The sequence below is a fragment of the Rhinoderma darwinii genome, chromosome 13, assembly GCF_050947455.1.
Source record: "Rhinoderma darwinii isolate aRhiDar2 chromosome 13, aRhiDar2.hap1, whole genome shotgun sequence".
Lineage (NCBI taxonomy): Eukaryota > Metazoa > Chordata > Amphibia > Anura > Rhinodermatidae > Rhinoderma > Rhinoderma darwinii.
Window position 1 is genome coordinate 51,756,254 of NC_134699.1, and position 23,659 is coordinate 51,779,912.

The 23,659-nt window shown below is 43.4% G+C and overlaps 1 protein-coding gene across 1 annotated transcript in view; it reads right to left on the reverse strand.

The window, feature by feature from the left end:
- TOM1L1 (target of myb1 like 1 membrane trafficking protein) overlaps positions 1-7,696 on the reverse strand; it is a 122,625-nt gene extending 114,929 nt beyond the window's left edge. Inside the window, exon 1 of the mRNA XM_075846570.1 lies at positions 7,509-7,696. Coding sequence (XP_075702685.1) covers positions 7,509-7,566 — 58 coding nt within the window. The 5' untranslated portion in view covers positions 7,567-7,696. The remainder of the gene's footprint in view (positions 1-7,508) is intronic.
- Between the last annotated feature and the right edge of the window lie 15,963 nt (positions 7,697-23,659).

Consider the following 23,659-nt stretch of genomic DNA (forward strand, 5'->3'; position numbering starts at 1 on the left):
AACAATACATCTGGTCTGCAAGGGCAAATGTAGTACTCCTACTCCAAGCATCGGCAGCCATGCAACTAGCCAGATGGGGCGGAAGACGTACACTAAGCTAACAGGGTGGAAGCCGTGTAACTAGCCAGACGGTGCGAAACCCGTACACTGAGCCAGTGGGATGGAAGTCAAACACAGAGCCAGAAGCTGTGTAACTGGCCAGACATGGTGAAAGCCGAGTAACTTTCCAGACAGGGCGTAAGCCGGTCATTAAGCCAACAGACTGGAAGCTGTGAAATTAGCCAGAAGGATGGAAGCCATACACAGAGCCAACGGGGCAGAAGCCATATAACTAGCCAGATTGGGTGGAAACAGTCCTACACAAAACCGACCAGGGCGAGAAACTGAGTCAACAGAGTGGAAACAGCCGAGAAGCAGCCAGACAGGGTGACATCCATCACTATCCAAACAAGACCCACAAAGTAACGACTGCCCTTCAAAGACAGACTGTATTAGACTGCCACTGACTAGCCTAGCCTAGGTGTCCGGAGCCCCCAGTGTTAGAAAAAGATGCACAAACTCATGTACAAGTGTAAACACAGTGGCTTGGAAGATAAGAAATATACAACGGGTGTAAAGAAACTAAAGCCTGACTTCAAGTGCATTGCAAGCCTGACTCGTCGAAGTTATTTTCACTGTACTCTTCACCTCAATGGGGCGGTTCACTCTTAGACCCACGCCTAGCCTGGTGCTACACGCAAACACCTAAATACCCACACATGAAGGATTTCGCTTTTCTGTTTTTATCATGTCGATTTTTCTATCATCCCCCCCTAACAAAGCCAATTACAGTAATAGAAAATGTATAGAAAATAGGCGCAGTAACGTTAAATGAAAAAAAAAATCTACGGGCAACTGTGGTGGGAAACACTCTCAAAAATTCCAATACCATCCTTTTTCACATTTTTTATTTCATAAAGCTCACTGATCTTTCTCCAAAGTAGAACTTAAATAGATTAAAGGGCTTAATTGACATACAGAGCAACAGTTTCGGTAAAAGAGTTCCCTTTGAAAACCCTAATGTGCAGGTGCACCCATAAAGTTACGTGTCATAGACCTAATTCATTTATAGTATAAATGGTGAACCTTAAAAAAACAAAAATGGCTCTTGTTAAGTGGGTCATCTTGGCATGTAAGACATCATTGTCATACTTTGCTCATAAGTTTACTCATAAGTTTACTATTGTTTAACCCACTATGAGGGTGCGCCAGCCGTTTTCTGTTTTATTGATTTACTTATCTAGCTGACTTCATTCTAGTTAATTATTTATCTCTCACTTGTTAGGGCATGTGTACTCAATGTAATATTTATAGAGACGACTCCTTTGTGCATTGTAGGAACAATGTTTTAGCTTTTCCAACATAATTTAAAGGGGTTGCCAAATGAAAGCAATGGGGCAGATTTACTATTGGTTTTGCGCCAGAATTCTGGCCTAAGTTATACCTTCTTTTTAGACAAATTTATAAATGAAATGTGCTAAAAAGAACAGATGTTTCAGTTTAGCCTGACAAGGGGGTATGGCTTAGTGAAAAATTGGCGTTCATTAAAAGGGCTGTCCGCGACCAGACAACTGATGTTCTATCCACAGGATAGGTGATTAGTATATGAACGGTGGGGGTCCGACACCCGGATCCTGCACTAATCAGCTGCTTCTGCTGCCTCCAAGCACCGGACGTCCATGCCGGAAGCAGATTGCTCCGGTCACTGAATAGCGGCCGAGCTGCAGTACAGCAGCTCTGCTCCTATTCAAGTGAATAGGAGCAGAGCTACAATTCTGCAGAACGGCCGCTATGTAGTGGTCGGAGTTATCTGCTTCCGGCTCCAAGTACTGCATACGCTTCAAAATATGTGGCACCTGGAGTGGCTGGTCGGTGCAGAGTCCAGGTGTTGGACCCTCACCGATCATATACTGTTGACCTATCCTGGGTATAGGTCATCAGTTGTCCGGTTGTGGACAATCCCTTTGAGATGTGCCAAATTGTGTTCAAATTTTGGTGACATTTTTTGGACTAAAATAAGCCAACCAAGAGGTGGTATAAAGTAAGACAGAAGTGACTAAAGTTGCGCAAAATTTCTCACCCAGCATGAGTCACTGTGATAAATTTGGCTCATCTAGACATTCTGGCTCATAGAGGAGGTTCCTGAGCAGAGGATCTCCTCTATGATGTCCATATGAACTTATGGGGAATATGGACAAAGGTTACATAGTTAGTACAGTTGAAAAAAGACATATGTCCATCAAGTTCAACCAAGGGATGGGAAACAACCTCTTTAAATCTAGATGAAAGCTATAGTGTAGATTCAAATGTATCTGAAATTCCTGCTCCTTTATCAGGTAACTTTCTTATCTCAATAAGCAGCATTTTCAAGTACACATTTTCGTGTACAGATTTGCTTGAGCAAATAATTGGCATAGCACCCACCCATTATTTCCACACGACTTGGTAAAAGACACATTGCATTGGGTAACATGTAAAATGACTCATGAAAAGTGATTCCAGTTGGCACTTACATGTACAGCATACAAAGGGACATGGGGAAATGTAATAATATATTGAGTGCAAGTGACGCAAGAAAATCAATGAAACATACTGCATGTAATGTAATGGGGGGACTTTTGATATGACCTTTTATTATATATTCTTTAATTAAAAATGGGTTGGAATTACTAAAATATAAATATTCTTCGTGATTCTTACTGGCATATAACACTAGAACAGATCACTGGGGAATTTATAAGATGCCATGATAGAGATAACCCAGTTGGAGAATCTACACCCACTAAACACGTCCCTGTTTCGCTAGATTCACTTAATTTACCAATAACGCACCAGTTGCCCGTAAACCCCCCTGTGACCACGGCCCCACTATCCTCCTTGCTCAGGGAGGCTTTCACTTTGGGACTCAATTGTATACAATTGACAGCGCTGGCGAGGCAAGGGAACCATCAGTTCTTTTCCCTGCCATTGACAGCTTTCCTTTTAATACAGGCGGCGCGGTGACGTCATTGCGCCACCTGCATCTTTCCACAGGAGGAGGCCTAGTCAGAAGAGACCAGGCCTGCATCACTGGAGGAGAGGACAGTGCGGGAATGGGGACAGGTGAGCGTGGCATTATCTATAGGGTCATTATCTACATGGGCACTGTGGCACTATCTACATGGGCACTGTAGCACTATCTACATGGGCACCATGGCACTATCCATAGGGGGCACTGTGGCACTATTTTTATGGTCAGGGTGCGGCTCTTATGGAATCACTAGTTGAGCAATTCCCAGAGTGAGAGTTGGTGGAATTGCTATGTGAGCGATTCCCCAAAGGCTGCTGGAGACTGTCTGGAATAAGCATGCAAGTAAATCCGCTACCTCATATCCAACACAACTCTGATCAGCAGAGTCTAAGGCTACTTCATGGTCTTTACCAAAGCCCACTGCAAGGCAGGTTGTATTTGGCTGCATAGAACCCAGGTTGCTTTAAAAGAATTTGGTGTTGGACAAGAGGGGCAATGCAGGCAATACCAGAACAGATAACAAGGCACCCAGAGGGTAAACAGAATGTCCAAATCACAAGGCTAGAGGATATCAGGAATTGCAGAGGTCAAAACCAGCTGGGAGCAGAATGTCCAAATCAATAAGCAAAGGGTAAATTCAGAGACAAGTCAAGGTCCAGTTCCAAAAGTTCAAATAATCAAAAGGTACAGGGTATAATCAGAGGCTTGATCAAACACATGCAAACAAGGAGAATCACAAGCAATCACACTCCACCCTTCAATCTGATTGGAAGAAAGACAGAGAAGTAGGATAGGCTCTGCAACTAAAACCAAAGCTGCCCAGAAGCTAAACTTGTAGTCATGGCAATCTTAAAGGGATGGATGTATCCATAAGTGGCATTATCTTCAAGGGACAGTGTGTCACTCTATCTACAGGGAGCCCTGTGTCACTATCTGACACCTGTCCATAAATCAATTAATATTAGGATTTAAAAGTACTTTGTACACCTTGGTCATGTATGGAAAATCGACTAATTTGCCGTACAAATTGGTATTGTCAACCTTCGATGTAGATTTAAAGAAACTTTGCACACCTATAGCCATGGAGGTCCACCTTCAACTGCTTGAGACACTAGATCAATCAACCTATTTACACTGCTTGCCCCACAGAAACTCATTTACCGAGGACTGCAGTCATATAAAGGTTGTTGAACCTGATGACGTTAGTGAAACAACTCTAACTATCTTTTACATGGAAACGTAACTGTAAGAGCTCAAATTACTGGATCCTGGTTTCACATTGTTATGATAGGGAGTATGGGGTATTTGAGAAATAACTTCATATCTTGGGGTGGCAAGTGGGCTAAATGTAACAGGTACTTCCGATGACATGAGCGTTGCACAACAATGCACTTTATTTTGGTATGGTCAGATAGCGTGTTGGTACGGAGGTCGGGGATCTCCATCGCCATGAGAGTAACACCCGTGTTGAGATGTGTCAAAGTGGCTGATGGCGCCGCAGATTGGCAAATCACACTCAGTGCCCCAAAACTAAACCCACTTTTTTTTTTAACAGTTCTATGCACCACTATCCTATCCAACATTTCAGACACAAACACAATTTAATTCTACTTTTTAAAATAATATTTACTTGACGTACAAGGAAATATGCAAAGCCTAACATCTGATGTGTGTTCTAAGGAAATACATGCAAATTCTACACATTTCTGCACATACTATATAAAGAACATCAAAAGCATAATAGACACCACCCAAGGAAAAAACCTTAAAATCTACCCGCCTATTGGAAAGCAGAAACCCAAATAGCAACATGATAATAATGAATGGCAGCCATTCTGTCCATGTAATTATCAGAATGCCAACAGGTAGTGACAGGCTTGTAAATAGAGGAGTGAACAGCATGGTAAGGGCAAAATCGGACCCCCTCATAGTGCTGGATCATGCCACCTGGGTAGCATGATTCTCTAGTGCTCCTCGTGACCCATGACCATTTCCCTATTCTCTTTTTGGCTAAACTAGTGGCTCCAGTGGAAAGAAGAAGCCCTGAACAGGTTCACAAAACCATGTGAAAGAACGATAGGCAAACTGAGTTGGTTGCTTTGCCCTCTTGCCATTAACTGCCAGCTTTGCCCCCTCTATGGTATGTAGGCCCTTGAATTTTGACAAGACAGCTGTTAAACACTGCCGACATATTCAGGTAATGTAATACCTCCATACTTATATCTGAGAGATACTGGCAATGTTGCCAAACTAGCCGAATGTGGGCAATATCAAAGCTAATGGCAACACTGTATAAGGGTGACGTGGTAAATATTACTACAACATGGTGAAGAAAAAGTAATGATAACCACACCGTGATGGCCAATAAGCGGTAACTGATAAAAAGTAACATTTTGTGTATTGACTCTTTTGTTTGCATGGTAACATGACCTAATAATGGGTGGACATAGAGGAGAGCGGGCCTCCTAGTTGGAGCGAAAAGGGGCCTTCTGGATGGTTTACAAAATGTTCTTTATATTATTGCAATGTCAAATACAGTGAAGAAGCCCAGCACAGAACGTAAGCGCAGGCTTGCGTCAGGGTACATCTGTGGCAGACACTCTGCTGGGCATCTGTGGCAAGTACCTAGAGCAGGCACTCTGGTGGCATTTCTGTGGAAAGCACATAGGGACGAGGCATCTGAGGCACTGTATGGGGGCATAAGAAGCTGAGCTACTAATGGGGGAATCTGAGGCTTAGGTACTTATGGGGCATTTATGGCTGGCACACTGTGGCCAAATTTTGGTAAAATTTGCTTGGGTGGGTGTGGGGGACGACGAAGGATGTCCTCTTTTTTAATGTTGGAGGGAAAATGGGATGGGATTGTCACTCATGAAGACTTTGTGCTAATGTGTAAAAATAGTGCCCCATTCCAGTTCCTCTATGGGTCTCAATTATAACTTGTTATTCCCCAGGGAACAATGTTTACATGGAAAATCATTCTCAAATACAAAAACTGTTATTTACATAGTGTCAATATATTCCTTGATGCTTTCCAATCTTCCGCCTTATACGTTGCCTTCACAGTTTCTAAAGTTTGCTAAAGCAACAGCAATAGCAGAGACAATGTAGATGCAACTACTTTCTCCTGTGCAGTAGGATTGTGGGTAAGTAAATATCTACTGTATTATCTCCATAATACAATCAATAGAAGTGAGTGGCGTCCAGGTTGCAGTGTCAAGTTACATAATTTTATGCCCTATGAGCAGGAACTGCGTAGTCGTGAGTGGAGGTACAATAATGTACCCTTTTGGGACCCTCCCGAGGTCTAGGGGGAAGAGCTGTGTGGCCCTATGGTTCCCTCTTCCCCTGCAACCTCGGCCTCCCTTCTTCCTCTGAGGAGGGGAGGTAAAAACAACAGTTGAAGGCTCCTAGGTGGACACTGGGGTGGAAGCCTTGGAGTGTTGTTGGGTCTCCCTAAGCTTCGACGAGGGGAGACCATCTGTCCCAGATACTCTTAGGGCCTTAGGGCTCGGAGGGTTGGGGAATGGTTATGTGGGGGCCTCTCTTCTTTAGGAGTAGTGCTATGATAGACCGGATCCTTTGTGCACTTTTTTTGCACTTTGGGTGATAGAAAGCAAAAAAAACGATGTACAATAATAAATCAAAACAATGTCAAATCACCTTGAAATGTTGGTCACTGCATGACACAGCACAACCGAGAGTAAAGGGTAAATAACTCTTATCTCAGCAGGTTACATAGGTACAATATATGGATGTAGCAGAGCTGAATTTGCCACTTAAATCTTTAATCTGGGAATCTTTAATCTGCGAATACAGATGATGCAGTCACACCCGGGTGCTTGATGGAGCCCAAATGCCACTTTGCCATAAGCCTATAATTGCACTTGATAATAAAGGGCGCCCAATATATATTTTAATATTGGAACGCAGGAGCCTCAGGCTGTGCCATGCCATACGTGTATTATAATCGCTTCCTGATAATGCAAAAACATTGCCTGAAGTTCACGTAAATCACAGATAACACGCCGTAATATAAAGATTAGTAGTAACACATGTAATAAAATCCGATGTATAAAGTATTCCGTAAAAGTTTAGGCACCAAATGACACCACAAACTTCTTCACGTGGCAACTTTTTGGTTTTCATTTTTTATCTATAATAAATTCGGCAAATTAACAGTAATAATATGTTGCATTATGTAAGACTGTCACACAGATGTAGCCATCTTGACCTGGACTCTTAACCCATTAAATACAAAGTTGATAGAAACGTTAACTTGACTTTTTCAAAAACTTTTCAATGGCTTTTGTTGTGTGATATCCCACTGCAGCAAGTTAGGAGTCAAGATAAACTTGGCTGCATCTGTACAGAAGCCATTTTCATTATCCATAGGAGTCTTACAGTGTGTGGTTATGACATATCATCTCATTTCTTAATATATTCTGCCTCCTCTTACCAATGAGCCGTCCCACAGGGGTACTGAAGGGGTCTTTAACAGTTTTCCCAAATGCCATGATGCTGCGGTGTCTTGTCTGTTGCAGTCATGAAACTTTGACAGTAAAATGCATTAAACAAATGATTTGTAGTTTCCAAGTCCATGAAATGTAGAAAGAGTTGCTCTCGGGAGAATGTTACCTGGCTCAGGAGAAGGGGCGGGGGAGGATCTGGGTGGAACAGAAACCCAGGAAGCAGTTACAGGTAAATCACACAGGGCATTGTGACGATCACGTGGGGAATGTTCTCTGCTCGGATAAAAGCACTGCAGGAAATTCTGCGCTCCCTGGGAGACTTAACAGAGAAAATATACATAGAATATATATTTAGACATACAGTAAAATTATATTTATCCAGGATCTGATAATCCAGAGTATTTGATACTCCGCCACTTGTCTGGAATAGCAATATAATGCAGAATTTCTCAAGATCCAATTCAGAAGATAGTCACAGTGACATGTCAGAAGTCTTGATCGGTGGGGGTCCGAGCAATGAGACCGCCACTGTTTTAAACTTTATTAGCAGAGCCTAATAGGAGTACAAAGACGGCAGATCTGTGAGCCTTCATTAGGCCCCCGGCTGCCATGTACAGATGTAGCCATCTTTATCTTGACTCTTAATGCATTAAATACACGGTGGCAAGAAACTTTAAAAGGATAATTAAACTTCTGACATGTCATAGTGAAGTGTCATAAATTTTAATCGGTGGGGGCTGAGCACTGAGACGCTAAAACAAAGCAGCATAAGCGCTCGGGTGAGTGCTGAGCCGCTTTGTTTCTGATCGGCTTTTCTTGCATAGCCGATGTAGCGGTGTACAGACCCAAAGACTTTCTATTGAGTCCGTAAACCGTTACTCTGGCTTTCCGAGAAAAGCAGATCAGGAACCAAGCGGAACAGTACTCACCCAAGCGCATATGCCGATCGATGAGGGTCTCAGTGCTCGGGGCCCCACTGAAAGTTTAGTTACCCTTAAATTTGACACTTTCAATTATTTTTAATGGCTTAAGTGATAAGTTCTCACGCTGCAGCAAGTTATCAAGAGTTAAGATAAGGATTGCTACATCTATAAAGCTATCGGCACCCCGCAATCTTTAGCAGGGGTATCCATGGGGTGACAGAGGGAACCCTTTCCCTCTGTCTAAGCCCTTAGATGCCGTGGTCTAGTGGTGTAACTACCGCTGTAGCAGCCATAGCCATAGATGCCATTGTCCAGTGGTGTAACTACCACCACTGGCGTAGCTATAGGGGTCGCAGCGGTCGCAATTGCGACCGGGCCCCGAAGCCAGGGGGGCCCACGGCCCCCCGCACCACATCAATAAAAGGTTACTATAGTAACTCGGGCCGCGGGCCCCTGTTACTATAGTAACATACTTTACTTACCTTCCTGGTTCCGGATCGCAGCGGAGGTCCTGACGTCAAGCGCTGTGCGCAGCGCATGACGTCACAGCGCTATGCCGCCGCGCACAGCATCGAGACTACAGAACTCCCGCCGCGGCCGAAGAGGAAGGTAAGGTTAGCCCTGACTGGCGGGGTCCGTCTCCCGGGACCCGCCAATCAGCTGTTTTGAAGGGGCCGCAGCACTCGTACGAGAGCTGCTCCCCTTCATTCCGGTCACACTGTGAATCGGTGTCGGCGATTCACAGTGTGAGCGAGTAGTGAAATGAAGGGGAAGCAGCTCTCGTACGAGTGCTGCGGCCCCTTCAAAACAGCTGATTTGCGGGTCCCGGGCGACACATCAGCTATTGATGGCCTATCCTGTGGATAGGCCATCAATGTTTAGGGACTGCACAACCCCTAAGCCTACGATGTAGCAGGCTTAGGGGGCCCATGAGACAGGATCACAGATTGTGTGATCCTGTCTGCTGGGCCCTGTATCTAAACCAATCACATGGTAGGCTTAGATACATGGCCCATGCGTGATCCTGTCTGCTGGGCCCTGTATCTAAGCCTACCACACTGTAGGTTTAGATACAGGGCCCCAGCACACAGTAATCTTATACTGTATAAGATTACTGTCTGCTGGACCCTGTATCTAAGCCTACGTTGTGGTAGGCTTAGATACAGGGTCCCACAGACAGTATCACACATGGGCCCTGTATCTAAGCCTAACACATGTGTTACTAATCATTTTTTGTGTGTTTTCTTACAGGTTCGGTCGTTGGACTACGGCGGATTCCAGGACTACTTCGATGACAGCTTTTTTTTTATTAATAAAATGGTTAATGAGGGTTGTGTGTTTTTTTTTTTTATTTCAATAAAATATTTTTTCTATGTCTTTGTGTTTTTTTTTTAAACTATATTACTACCGCCTTAGTAATGGCCGCCGGCTGATTGACAGCGTCCATTGCTAAGGCGGGACTTAGTGTTAGCTGCTGCAGAGGCTAACACTAACCCGCTTTATTACCCCGGTACCCACCGCCACCAGGGGTGCTGGGAAGAGCCGGGTACGATCCAGTACCTGACCATCTGTAGTGATGGTCGGCCACTGGGGTGGCCGCAGGCTGGTATTATCAGGAGGGGAAAGGCCAAAAACAGTGGCCCTTCCCATCCTGGTAATGCTGCCTGCTGCTGCTTTATTGTATCTGGCTGGTTATGAAAATGGGGGGGACCCCACGTCATTTAAAAAAAAAATAATAATAATAATTGGAAAGAACGATGTCGGGTCCCCCCCAATTTTCATAACCAGCCAGATACAACACAGCAGCAGCAGGCAGCATTACAAGGGTGGGAAGGGCCACTGTTTTTGGCCTTCCCCAGCCTAATATTACCAGCCTGCGGCCACCCCGGTGCCTGCCCGTCACTACAGATGGACGGGTACTGGTTTGTACCCGGCTCTTCCCAGTACCCCTGGTGGCGGTGGGTACCGGGGTAATAATGGGGGTTAGTGTAGCCTCTGCACCGGCTAACATTAAGCCTCGCCTTAGTAATGGAGATTGTCAATCAGCCAGCGGCCATTACTAAGGCGGTGATAATAAAGTTTAAAAAGATACAAGCACATAGAAAAAATATTTTATTGAAATAAAAAAACACAACCCTCATTAACCATTTTATTGAGAATAAAAAAAACGCTGTCATTGAAGTCCTCGTATCCGAAGTCCAACAACCGAACCTGTAAAAAAAACACAAACACACAAAAATAATCAGTAACACATAAAGAAGCTACATTATTATTCTTACCTTTCCTGGGTCCAGCGCTGGAGCCGCAATGTCAGCGAGCTGGGCCCTGTATCTAATCCTATCATGTGTGATACTGTCTGCTGGGCCCTATATCTAATCCGATCATGTGTGATACTGTCTGCTGAGCCACTGTATCTAATCCTATCATGTGTGATACTGTCTGCTGAGCCACTGTATTTAATCCTATCATGTGTGGTACTGTCTGCTGAGCCACTGTATCTAATCCTATCATGTGTGATACTGTCTGCTGAGCCACTGTATCTAATCCTATCATGTGTGATACTGTCTGCTGGGCCACTGTATCTAATCCTATCATGTGTGATACTGTCTGCTGAGCTGTGTATCTAATACTATCATGTGTGATACTGCCTTCTGAGCCACTGTATCTAATCCTATCATGTGTGATACTGTCTGCTCAGCCACTGTATCTAATCCTATCCATAGTTTATAGGGTCGTAGTGCTATAGATATGCTATGCTGTCTCATATACACACTTTTTTTTGGGGCGGACACATATGTATTGGGGCTATTTCCCTGACATTTTAAGCCCTGAGTGTATGTTCACACGGCAACGTCCGTTACGGCTGAAATTACTGTGCTGTTTTCAGGAGAAAACAGCACCGTAATTTCAGCCGTAATGGCATGTGCAGGCGTCTTTTGCTGCGTCCATTACGGAAGTAATTGAAGCTGGTTTTCCATGGAGTCCATGGAAACGGCTCCATTTACGTCTGAAGAAGTGACAGGCACTTTTTTACGCGCCGCCTTTTGACAGCGGCGCGTAAAAAAAATGACCGTTGGCACAGAACATCGTAAGACCCATTCAAATGAATGGGCAGATGTTTGCCGAAGCTTTTGAGCCGCATTTTCGGACGTAATTCAATGCTAAAACGCCCGAATTACGTCCGTAAATAGTGTGTGTGAACCCAGCCTTAGTGACGCCCTGGCTGCTAGTGCTGCATTGTTGGGTCACTTAGGAGACCCAGCGATGCAGCTGAAAGCGGACCGTCGGCCATGAGAAGTTGGGTGGGGGGGCCCAGTAAGAATTTTTGCATCGGGGCCCATGAGCCTCTAGCTACGCCCCTGACTACCACTGTAGCAGCCATAGCGGGGACATGAGGGGGCCCGTGCCATAATCTACAGGAGGGGGCTGTATGCCACTATCTACAGGGGGGCACTATCTACAAGGGTCGGCTGTGTGTGGCACCCAGGGGAGGGGGGCCCAGTCAAAAGTTTGCTATGGGGCACAGTGTTTCCTAGTTACGCCCCTGCCATGGTCACTATTGACCTCAACATCTAAGGGGTTAACTAGCTGGGATCTGAGTTATCTCCTATCCTGGCAGTAGCAGCGGAGTGTCAGCTGTAATAAGTAAAACCTTAAGTGAATGGTGTTTGCTCAGCTCTGTAGCACGTGCCATCCCCACGCCATACATTATATAGCGTCAGCGCCGTAAATGTACTTCCGATGGTGCCAAGTCCTTGAGTTCTCTTTGACATTGCGAGGTGTAACTTGAAGCTCCTTGGCTCCAATGCAAAATTGGTAACAGGGTCCCCCACCTACCATGTTCTACTTATAATACTAGTGTCTGTGTGGCAGAGAGATCTCTCTTGCACCAGAGCTCCGAGTTGCGGCTGCTACCCCGGCACCACCTATAGCTAAGCCCCTGGGCGAGCCACACCCTGTCCTTGCACAGGGTCCCTCTGCTGTGTCATATTCTACGTGGAAATTACACAAATAGTCGAAATCGTGTCCTACGCCAGTACCTCATATGTATTAATAAACTGCGTTTCATTCTATGTGTATTGCTTTGAGTCAATGCATAGGCATTGGTTTCATTGATCTCTGTCAAAGCAGCCAGTACCCCTTGTCTGGCACAGGGGGGCACTGTGACATCACAGCTATAAAGTTGAAGGCTGGGGACCTTGTATTTTCTTTGTATTTCCATAGGACAACTCAATCCATCATTAAGAAAAAATAAAAAAATGCTATAATTTGGCTTGGAATTACCACGTATTTCTATGTACTGTTTAAAAGAGCTAATCTGCTCCAATATGTTTCAAGGCAGACATTGAACCACTTCAGAATATACAGCGGCGGGTGAAGGCTTGCTGAGCACTTAGGTACAAATAATGGGATGCGTTTTCACTGGAGATGTTACACGATTGAAATTCAACCTTCGATGCACGTTTTAAAGAGATTTATTCTTCCAGGGCTCAGCACAAACACAAGGCAGCAAGTCTAAACATTACATACATTACAATAAATTGCAAATAAAAATGTCATTTATTACGACGGAACTGGCTACTTTTGCCATTCAAGTACTACATCTCTCAAACTGGTTCACGGATTGCAGTGACGATAAATCAGACTGACGTAAACACCGTTAACTCCATTTCGGTCATAGAGACAGGCCGAGAAGGGCAAGAAAATGCCACTATGGGACTCCTTATCTGCAGAGAGGTCACACTAAACATCATTTTGACTTTTCGTCAGATATGTCAGTGGTTGCTTAATGGTTTTTCGTTCTCGATTATTTAGTGAACAGTCTAGATTCGTACATGTCTTTATATGTGACTTTCCATTTTGCTGTCATGTAGTATAGATGATTATCAACCGTTCAGACCCGTTCTATTCATAAGACGTGATATGATTAAGAGAAATGGCGTGAATTGGCATTAAATGCATAAATGAATAGGTCGTGTAGCATGAGTGGGAGTACCTAATGAAAATGCATCTCAGCTACTATAAGCAATGAACTTCAACGGACCAACACACATCAAAGAAACCACAAGAACAGTGATTACTATCCTATAAAGCAATCAGGTTTCTTAATGTCTCTTATACATAAAAAGTTGATTAACTTTGTCAATACATTGCATTATTTATTTTGTGCAGATCCTGAGTTCCAGTATGTATTATACTCCAGAGCTGCATTCAGAATTCTGCTAGTTGTCATTGGAAAAAGTGAGCCAGCTTGTTGTCAGTCACATGTTAGGAAAACACCTGTTCCCTTAAGGTCGCTATGACAACCTTTCTAGCTTCTGGGCGGTTCTTCTTTTACCTTGAACCTATCTGGCTTCTCTGTCCTTCTGTCAATGAGTTGTGGTGTTGTATTTATACCTGTCTTTTCCCCCCTGTCTTTGCTCGGGAATTTTCCTATCTCCTGATTTCTGATCAAGCTCCTGACTGCTCCTGAACTTCTGTTTTCAGGACCTTGTGTATACTGACCTCGGCTTGTCTCTCGTTAACACTCTGCTTACCGATTCTGATTATCCGCTCCCGGCTGCTTTTGACCGTGTCTTGTCTGATTACCTCTACTCCATTTCTGGACTTTCACTTCAGTTAACCTATTGGCTGTCTGGTTTCCAGCTCAGGTTTGCGGCATTGCACCTCTTTTCCAAAACTACACTCTGTTAAGACAACCTGGGTTCTAAGCAGCAAAGTCCATCCCACCTTGCGGTCAGCTCTGGCGAACACCTTGGAGTCGCCTTAGACACTGTGGATCAGAGTGGTTACGGATTTGATGTTGCGGGTTTACGTGCACGCTCTCTCCCGGCAGACTCCAGCAGCCTTGAGGTATTGCTCTACTTGCATTTCCATAACATCACATTCCTAACATCCTAGCTTATCATATACAGCAGCGAGACAGTTTATTTTTCCTATATCAAATTACTGCACAGTTCCTACTGTAAAGACTGCCCAGTCCAGAATGCAGTTAACCAGAATAAGCCCTGTGTAGAAATTGAGCCAGCAGGAAATATTGTAGAAGGAAACTATAGGAGATGTTAGCTCAACAACCTGTAGAATTATGAATGCAGCTCTGGGATAGAATTCAGGATGTAACTCAGAATCAGTACAAGATATTTAAGGACATGTATTCACAAAGTTATTCAACTTTTATGTAGCTTAATTATATATATTAAAGGGTAACTAAACTTCCAGAAAACTTCTGACAAGTCATAGTGACATTTCAGAAGTTTTGATCGGTGGGGGTCCGAGCACTAAGACCCCCCACCGATTGCTAAAACGAAGCGGCAGCTGCTTAGCTGAGCTGCTTAGTTTCTGATTGTCTTTTTTCGGAAAGCCGAGCAGTTGGTGTATTGGCTCATAGACTTTCTATTGAGTCCGTACACAGTTACCGCGGCTTTCTGAGATAAGCCGATCAGAAACCAAGCGGCTCAGTGCTTCTGCCGCTTCGTTTTAGCGATCGGTGTGGGTCTCAGTGCTCGGACCACAACTGATCAAATCTTCTGACATGTCACTATGACATTTCAGAAGTTTTCTGAAAGATTAGTTACCCTTTAAATAGTGAACATACCACTTAAATGCCTAAAGACTGTTGCTTCTTCCTGGTCTTATGTGTTGGCTTAGATCAGACCAGTAAATGTCAAGAATATCTTTGATAAACTCTTATGTTGGTCACACATGGGTAGATCCCACTGGACCCTTTTATGGGCATAGATAGATCATTCAAACTCTTTGTATTACTCTTGTCAGGCAATGCCCACTAGGGGCTATTGAGCTGTTACGTTCCAATTGCATTTACCACAGTTTGTAATAATGATAGATTGTAATATGATTATTATCTGGCATGAAGGTCATTTTGAACAGAAATATATAGTTATATTGAGTTGAGTACTATTGCATTGCATGGCCAGATTGGAGTAAAACTCTAATCCATATAGCCTCAGAGATTATGACATGTTTCTGTGGACATCCAAATTTGTCAAATATTTTCTCTGAATATCTACACTGCCCAAAAAAAATGAAGGGAACACTTAAATCCCACATCGGATCTCAATGCTTATAATATTTACTGATATAAATTGTGTAATTCATTAAGAACAAAATGACATATCAACGGTCAATGGAAACCAAAATCATCGACCAATTGAGGGCTGTATTCAAAGTAACCCCTAAAATGAACGTAAAAAATTTAAATCACGGGCGAACCCAATTTGGGTGCATTTCATCACGGCAACTCATTATGTGGCTTAGTAGTGTGTATAGCCCTCATGTGCCTCTATCCACACGACAACGTCTGGACATTCTCCTGCTGAGACAGCCAAATCACAGCATCAGTGAGATCCTGGATAGTCTGTGGTGCTACTTGGCGCGTCGGATGCACCGATCTATGTCCCAAAGTTTCCCGATTGGATTCAGGTCTGGGTGAATGTGAGTGCAAGTATATGGCATTAATGCCTTCATCATCTAGGCATTGTCCTAGCACAGGAGGAACACAGGGCCCACCACACCAGTGTAACGTCGTCCCGGTACTTAACAGCAGTCAGGATACCGTTGGCTACCCCGTGGAGGTTTGTGCGACTCTTTAAGGATATGCCTCCCTAGGCCATCAGTCATGCTGGATGATGTTGCACTCAGCTTAATGTTCACCACGGCATCTCCAGACTCTTTCAAGTCTGTTACATGGACTCAGTGTGAACCTGCTCTCATATATGAAGAGAACAGGTCGGCATTAGTGGACCTGACAATTCTGGTGTTCTCTGGCGAATGCCAATCGAGCCACATGATGCTGGGCTGTGCGCACAGGTCCCACTATAAGTCGTCGGGCCCTCTCATCTTGCCCTCATGCCATCCTCATGAGTCTGTTTCTGAAACTTTGGTCACAAACATACACATCACTAGCCTGCTGGAGGTCATATCGTAGGGCTCTGGCAGTGCTTCTTCTTTTCCTCCTTGTACAAAGGTCCTGCTAATGGGTTGAAGTCCTTCCGTAGTCTTGTCCGGCTCTCCTCGTTTAACGGCCCGTATCATGGTATCTGCTCCATGCTCTCAAAACTGTGCTGGGAGACAGAGTAAATGTTCTTTTGACGGCACGTATGGATGTGCCATCCTGGAGGTGCTGGACTACCTTTGCAACCTGAATGGGCTTCAGGTACCGCCTCATTCTACCAGTAGTGACAAGGACACTAGCAAAATACAAAAATAGAGAAGAATCAGTTAGAAAGGATAAGGAGAGAGGAATTATCTGTGGCCACCACCTGCAAAACCATTCCCTTTCTGGGGGTTGTCTTGTTGATGACTCTCCAGTGCCCCGGTTGTCACTCCCTTTTGCACCAAAGCAAGTGAAATTACAGGGGTTTTCCAGTTCCAAAAAATGTATGGCCTATCCTTCAATATCTGATCAGTCGGGGTCCGAGTAATCCCTTCTGTGAGCTGTTTTTAAGGGGCTCCAGCGCTCATACTAGCACTGGATCCCCTTCACTTCCTTAGCTGCTCACACTGTGAATTGCCGACACACTTGTAGAAGTGGTTCACAGTATTTCAGCCTTCTCCCATTCACGTAAATGTAATATTGTGAAACGCTGCTACAAGTGTGTCGGCGATCCACAGTGTGAGCAGCAAAGGAAATGAAGAGGAAGCGCAGTGGCCCCTTCAAAACAGTGGGGGTGTGAGGGTAGGCTATCAATTTTTGGGACAGGATAGCCCCTTTAATTCGCTTATGCTGCCTCACTGGACAGATTGATATTCCTGAAGTTTGGTTGACTGGGGTTATACTGTGATGCTTACGTGTGCCTTTATTTTTTTTGAGCAGCGTATGAATGTAAAACCTGGACAAGGTAACACTGTAAAAAAATTTATGTAAATGAATATTAGAGTTGCAAAAACTGTTGAGAATACGGTGAGTAGGAACGAGAACATGAGTAGAAAGAATCCAAGGGAGGGGGAAAAATCTGGACCGCATATCCACCTGTTCTACATCGATCTATTTCGGCGAAGCAAAATTGCTATATATAAACATGAGGTACTTAGTAAACGTTTTGATCAAATATTATAAGCCCTCTTGCCACTTCACGGCGACCTCTTTTAAGTGGGTGCCTACTCTATTACGTGCATTATCGCATGGCTTCCTGCAGAAGGAGCAACCCAGTAGACCAACCTCATGTTCATATTTATACATTTTAATTAATCGCAACAGATCAATGTATAACAAGTGGATGGGCGTGTTAGGAAAACGCCTGTTCCCTTAAGACCACCATGACTACTGTTCTAGCTTCTGGGCGGTTCTGGTTTTACCTTGAGCCCATCTCTTCTCTCTGCCCTTCTGCCTATCAGGTGTAGGGTTAATATTTATACCTGGCTTCCTCCACCTGTTCTTTGCTTGTGAATTTCCTGTCCTGCATGTGTTTTGATCAAGCTACTTACCTACACCCTTTACCCCAGACTTCTGGACTTCTTGACCTTGGCGTGTATTTGGAATTTGAACTCTGCTAAGACAACCTGGGTTCTATGCAGTAAAAACTATCCAGCCTTGTGGTCAGCTCCGGCGAAGACTTTAGAGTAGCCTTAGACTTTGTTGATCAGAGTTGTGATGGATTTGGGTTTGCAGATTTTTTTTGCACAATTTCTCCCGGCAGTCTCCATCAGCCTTTGGGGAATTGCTCAACTTGCAATTCCATAACAATGCGGTCCAGATTTTTCTCTCTTGCTTGTTGGATATGAGTAAAAAGAACACAAGGAACATATGGATGATCAGTTTTTTGCAAAATAACACCAGCCATAGTTAATGTCAGTAGTAAATTGACGTCTTACCTTCAAATCACAGACAAGACCTATGCAAGCGTGGTTTATAGCGTTAGCTCAGCAGCGCGAAAAATAAATGAGTTATTGCTCGGACTTCTGTGTCCTATCATAGAATGGTTGCTTGCGATCAATAGCATTGTGCTTTACTGAATAGAACAACTGTGTGGTATCTAGAGAGATATTCAGTCCTGGTCAAAGAACACAGCCTATAAAAAGATTAATTAGCAATTAGCCAATATTTCTGGATGGAATAAAATATATAAACACCAATGACCCATAACGCGTATAAATCTGTATAACCTAAAATTTCTCAATTGTTAGCTGATCTGTTCAGAGTTATTAAAAAACTTACTTAAAAGGATTCTAAGACTATCTGTAAGGCTATATTCAGACAAACATATAAATAGTCCGTGTGAAGTTTTTTTAACGGCCGTCACACGGCTGCATTTATTTCTATGGGGCTGTTCACACGGCCGTTGTTGTAACGGATCGTTTGAAGGGCCCGTGAAAAAATAGGACACGTCCTATTTTTGTCAGTTTTCACGGATCCCTTAATAGACCCAAGTCTATAAGGGATCCGTGAAAACAGGCCCCGCATGGGTTCAAATAGGACATGAAAAACTGCAGTTTTTCACGGCCGATTTCGCACACGTCTGTCTGAATATGGCCTTGAAAACTAAATATACTAGACCTAAAGAGGACCGGTCACCTCTCTTCACATGTCTGTTTTAGTAAACACTTGTATTCCCCATAAAATAACAATTCTGGAGCACATTTTCTTAGAGTTCTGCGTTGTGCCATTCCTCTGTTATTCCTCCTCGAAATATATGAATAAATTGAACCCTGGGCATCACCAATTATCATGTTAACAGACACTCTCGGACACTGCCCAATTGGTGCTGAGGATGTCAGACTGAGGAGAGATACATCCTCTTGACAAAGAGAATGTGAAGTTCTTAATTTATTTATACATTTCCTGGAGGAATAACAGAGAAACCATTACAGTGCAGAAAAGGTGCTCCAAAATTATTATTTTATGGGGAATGCAAATACTTACTAAAACCGACTTTCAGTAAAGGTGACAGACCCTCCTTAAAGAAGTTGTTCAGGATTAGAAAAACACGGCTGCTTTCTTCTAAAAACAGTGCCACAGCTATCCACAGGTTGTGAGTGGTATTGCATCTCAGCCCAATTCACTTCAAAGGAGCTGAGCTGCAATACCAGACACAACCGATGAACAAGTGTTGTGATGTTGTTGAGATTCAGTGGGAACATTCATTGTTTACTTCCAGTGGATAAAATTCTGTCCATGGTCATGTGATGGAGACACAGGTGCACAGCTCGTTACAAGACACAGCTCTGATACACTTACTGTAACGATCCCCGCACCTGAGTGTCCATCACTTGACCATAGACAGAATTTTATCCACTGGAAGTTACCAATGAATGTTCCTACTGAATCACAACAAGCAGAGTTGTTGAAAACCGTGAGGAATTAATACAGAAAGTATATTGGTAAATTGTATAACTTTTAATTATACAAAAAAAATAACATTAATTTGCTGACACCGGACAACCCCTTTAAGGACACGGTCTATTTTGGCCTTTCAGACACATCGTTTTTTCTTTTTCGTCCCATTTCAAGAGCCATAATTTTTTTTCTCTGTCAACCTAGCTTTATGAGGGATTGTTTAGGAAAGACGAGTTGTAGTTTTTAGTGGCACTATTTTTGGGGAACATATAATGCACCTGGTGGTATAAATAAAATGTTAACTTTAATCTATCAATCGCTACGATTACAGCGATACAAAATGTATATATTTTTTTAAAGTTTTAATACTTTTGCTGGAGAAAAGCATTTTTGAGTCACCACATTCCAAGAGCCATAACTCCCCTGCTCTGCAGCCACGGCCGAATCCTATGCCCGACGTATGTTTTTAAATGTTAAAATTTTTTAATTTTTTTTCGCAGCATTTTAGAATCCACTATATCCTTTTTTCCCCACCCATTCAATAGATGGGAGACCTTCCGCTCTTGATTGGCGTCTTCTGCCTTATCCGACTTCCTTTTCAAGAGACGTCAATCAATAGCAAAGGGGGCGGGGGTTTGGGAGGGAATGCCGCCAGTAACGCAGGACATTTCACAGGTGAAAGAACGCCTGGCGGACACTTAGTGATTCATAAGCATACGGTGCGTTAGTCAATAAAATATTATGCTTAGTTTATCATAGAAAACATGGGAAGGGTTAAACTTGTTTCCCCAGCTCCTATTTAGCGGTGTAAAAAGTTTATGGGGGTCAAATCTGCTGACAGACCCCTTTTAAGGGGAGTTTACATGGGCAGATTTCTGATATAATAAGTAGATTGGCGCTCGTTGACAGTCCCTTTTACACGGGCTGATGCTTTCTGTACGGTTGATCGTTAATGCGATCATTCGGTCCCCATCAGTTTGCCACATTGTCCACAGGATAGGTCATCAGTATATGATCAGTGGGGGTCGGACACCCGTACCCAGCACCGATCAGTTGCTCCGGCTGCCTCTGGGCGTTGGACGTTATGCAGAGTATGCAGGGGTCGGTGCCGCAAGCAGATGGCTCCGACCACTGCATAGCGGCTGTGCTGCAGAACGGCAATAGATGCTTGGACGCTATTCTGTGACTGGAGCCATCTGCTTCTGGCATGGACATCCATTGCCCGGAGGTCCAGGTGTCGGACCTCCACTGATCATATACTGATGACCTAATCCTGTAGATAGGTCATCAGTTGTCTGTGCCTGGACAACCTCTTTTATAAAAACAACGGTTTTGTGGCATCACAGCCCCTTTCTCAAGTTATGGAGGCAGATATAGGCTGTGTTGCATAGATTTGATAAATGGGCCTGTGACGCAACGAAACGCACCGAAACGCGTTGCTTTTATTAAGACCTTAGTAATAATAAAAATAAAATAAAATGAAAGATATCTCTGGATTTTCTTATTTATTGCAACTGTGATTTGCACCAAAAGATCTCCCATATTTTCTGATTATAGGTCAGTCTCTGGCATTGGCCTTTTAGCTTCTTGTGGACCCATCATGGCCTACATAACAGCCCAACCTAACCAGGTGAGTACATTCTAATACATTTACTACCATGTGCCGCCCCTTACTGAACGTTTTTACCCTATGAGGCGCTGTTAGATCTTTTTCTTGTTTAGCGGGCTTTACTGCATCATATTTAATAAGGGTAAAATGAAAGGGGTCTATTAGTCATCGGCATGTGTGCCATTTCATGTTACAGGCAGATTTTATATTGGAATATCTTTACCATCCATAGAATCTTTTCCATGAAATCACACAATAGAAGATGGTAATTACTTTAACCCCTTAATGACCGCCGATAAGCCTTTTCACGGCAGTCATTACTGGGCTTTATTCTACAGCGCCGCCATTGCACGGTGCTGCATTAGAATAAAGTAAACAAAGCAGGGAGCCGTGAAATCTCCCTGCTCTCAGCTGGCAGAGGTATCTGGGGGCTGGGGGCGTCACTGCTTGACCGGGTGAGATCGATATAAGTATCGATCTCACCCGTTTAACCCTTCGGATGCGGTGCTCAATAGCGTGCACCGCATCTGAGTGGTTTTGGAGAGAGGGAGGGAGCTCCCTCTCATCCCACTGACACCCAGCGATAAGACCGCCGAGTGTCTGTGTCTTCTATGGCAGCTGGGGGCCTAATAAAGGCCCCCAGGTCTGCCTGTATTAAATGCCTGCTAGGTCATGCCAGAGGCATGGCCTAGCAGATGCCTGTCCGTTTTAGGCTGGGTTCACACTAGCACATTAACGTCCGTAATGGACGGACGTATTTCGGCCGGAAGTCCCGGACCGAACTCAGTGCAGGGAGCCGGGCTCCTAGCATCATAGTTATGTACGATGCTAGGAGTCCCTGCCTCTCTGCAGGACAACTGTCCCGTACTGTAATCATGTTTTCAGTACGGGACAGTAGTTCCAAGGAGAGGCAGGGACTCCTAGCATCGTACATAACTATGATGCTAGGAGCCCGGCTCCCTGCACTGAGTTCGGTCCGGGACTTCCGGCCGAAATACGTCCGTCCATTACGGACGTTAATGTGCTCGTGTGAACCCAGCCTTAAACGGACAGGCAGTAATACACTGCAATATGAAGTATTGCAGTGTATTATAATAGCGATCGGATGATCGCATAGTGAAGTCCCCTAGTGGGACTAGTAAAAAAAGTAAAAAAAAGTTGAAAAGTTAATAAAAAAAAGTGAAAAAAAAAAATATGAAAAACCCACTTTTTCCCCTTACAAAATGCTTTACTATTAAAAAAAAACACAATAAAGCAAAAAAGTTACACATATTTGGTATCGCCGCGTCCGTAACGACCCCGACTATAAAGCTATTACATTACTTAACCTGCACGGTGAACGCCGTAAAAAATAAAATAAAAAACTAGGGTAAAATTGCTGTTTTCTGTTAATCCTGACTTTAAAAAAATGTGATAAAAAGTGATCAAAAAGTTGCATCTACTCCAATTTGGTACCAATAAAAACTAAAAGTCGTCCCGCAAAAAAAAAGCCCTCATACAACTGCATCGGCGGAACAATAAAATAGTTATGATTCTTCATATATGGAGATGCAAGAACAAATAATTTTGAAAAAAAAGAGTTTTAACTGTGTAAGTAGTAAAACATACAAAAACGATACAAATTTGGTATCTTTGCAATCGTAACAACCCACTGAATAAAGTTATTGTGTTATTTATACCACACGGTAAACGACGTAGATTTAGGGCGCAAAAAAAAAAAAAGAGTGGCGAAATTTCAGGTTTTCTTCTATCCCCCCCAAGTAAAAGTTAATAAAAGTTCATTAATAAATTATATGTACCCCAAAATGGTGCTATTAAAAAGTACAACTTGTCCCGCAAAAAACAAGACCTTATACAGCTATGTCGACGCAAAAATAAAAAAGTTATAGCTCTTGGAATGCGACGATGGAAAAACTTAAAAAATAGCTTGGTCATTAAGGCCCAGAATGCAAGCAGGGGGAAGGGGTTAAATAGGGCATTTTATATCTAGAGAAATTTTACAAATACAATCCCTAATATGTGACGCTGGATTTAGCTTTTAATTAATTGCAGGTTTATTTAACACCAGGGTTCAGGTACCTCGTATATGCTACAATGCTAAGAAATCATTCACATATTCAAATATTGGATGTCACAGCTCTAACTCGAATCTAGAACCAAATGTTTGATTTGGAAATAGGAAAGTAAATGCAAATATGTAATTTGCTTAAAGGGCCGGTGTACTTAAAACAATAATTTAAGAAGCTATTGATGCTATTACGATTCTTTACATCTAATTACATTTATTCTATACGGAAATGCAAAACGCGTTTT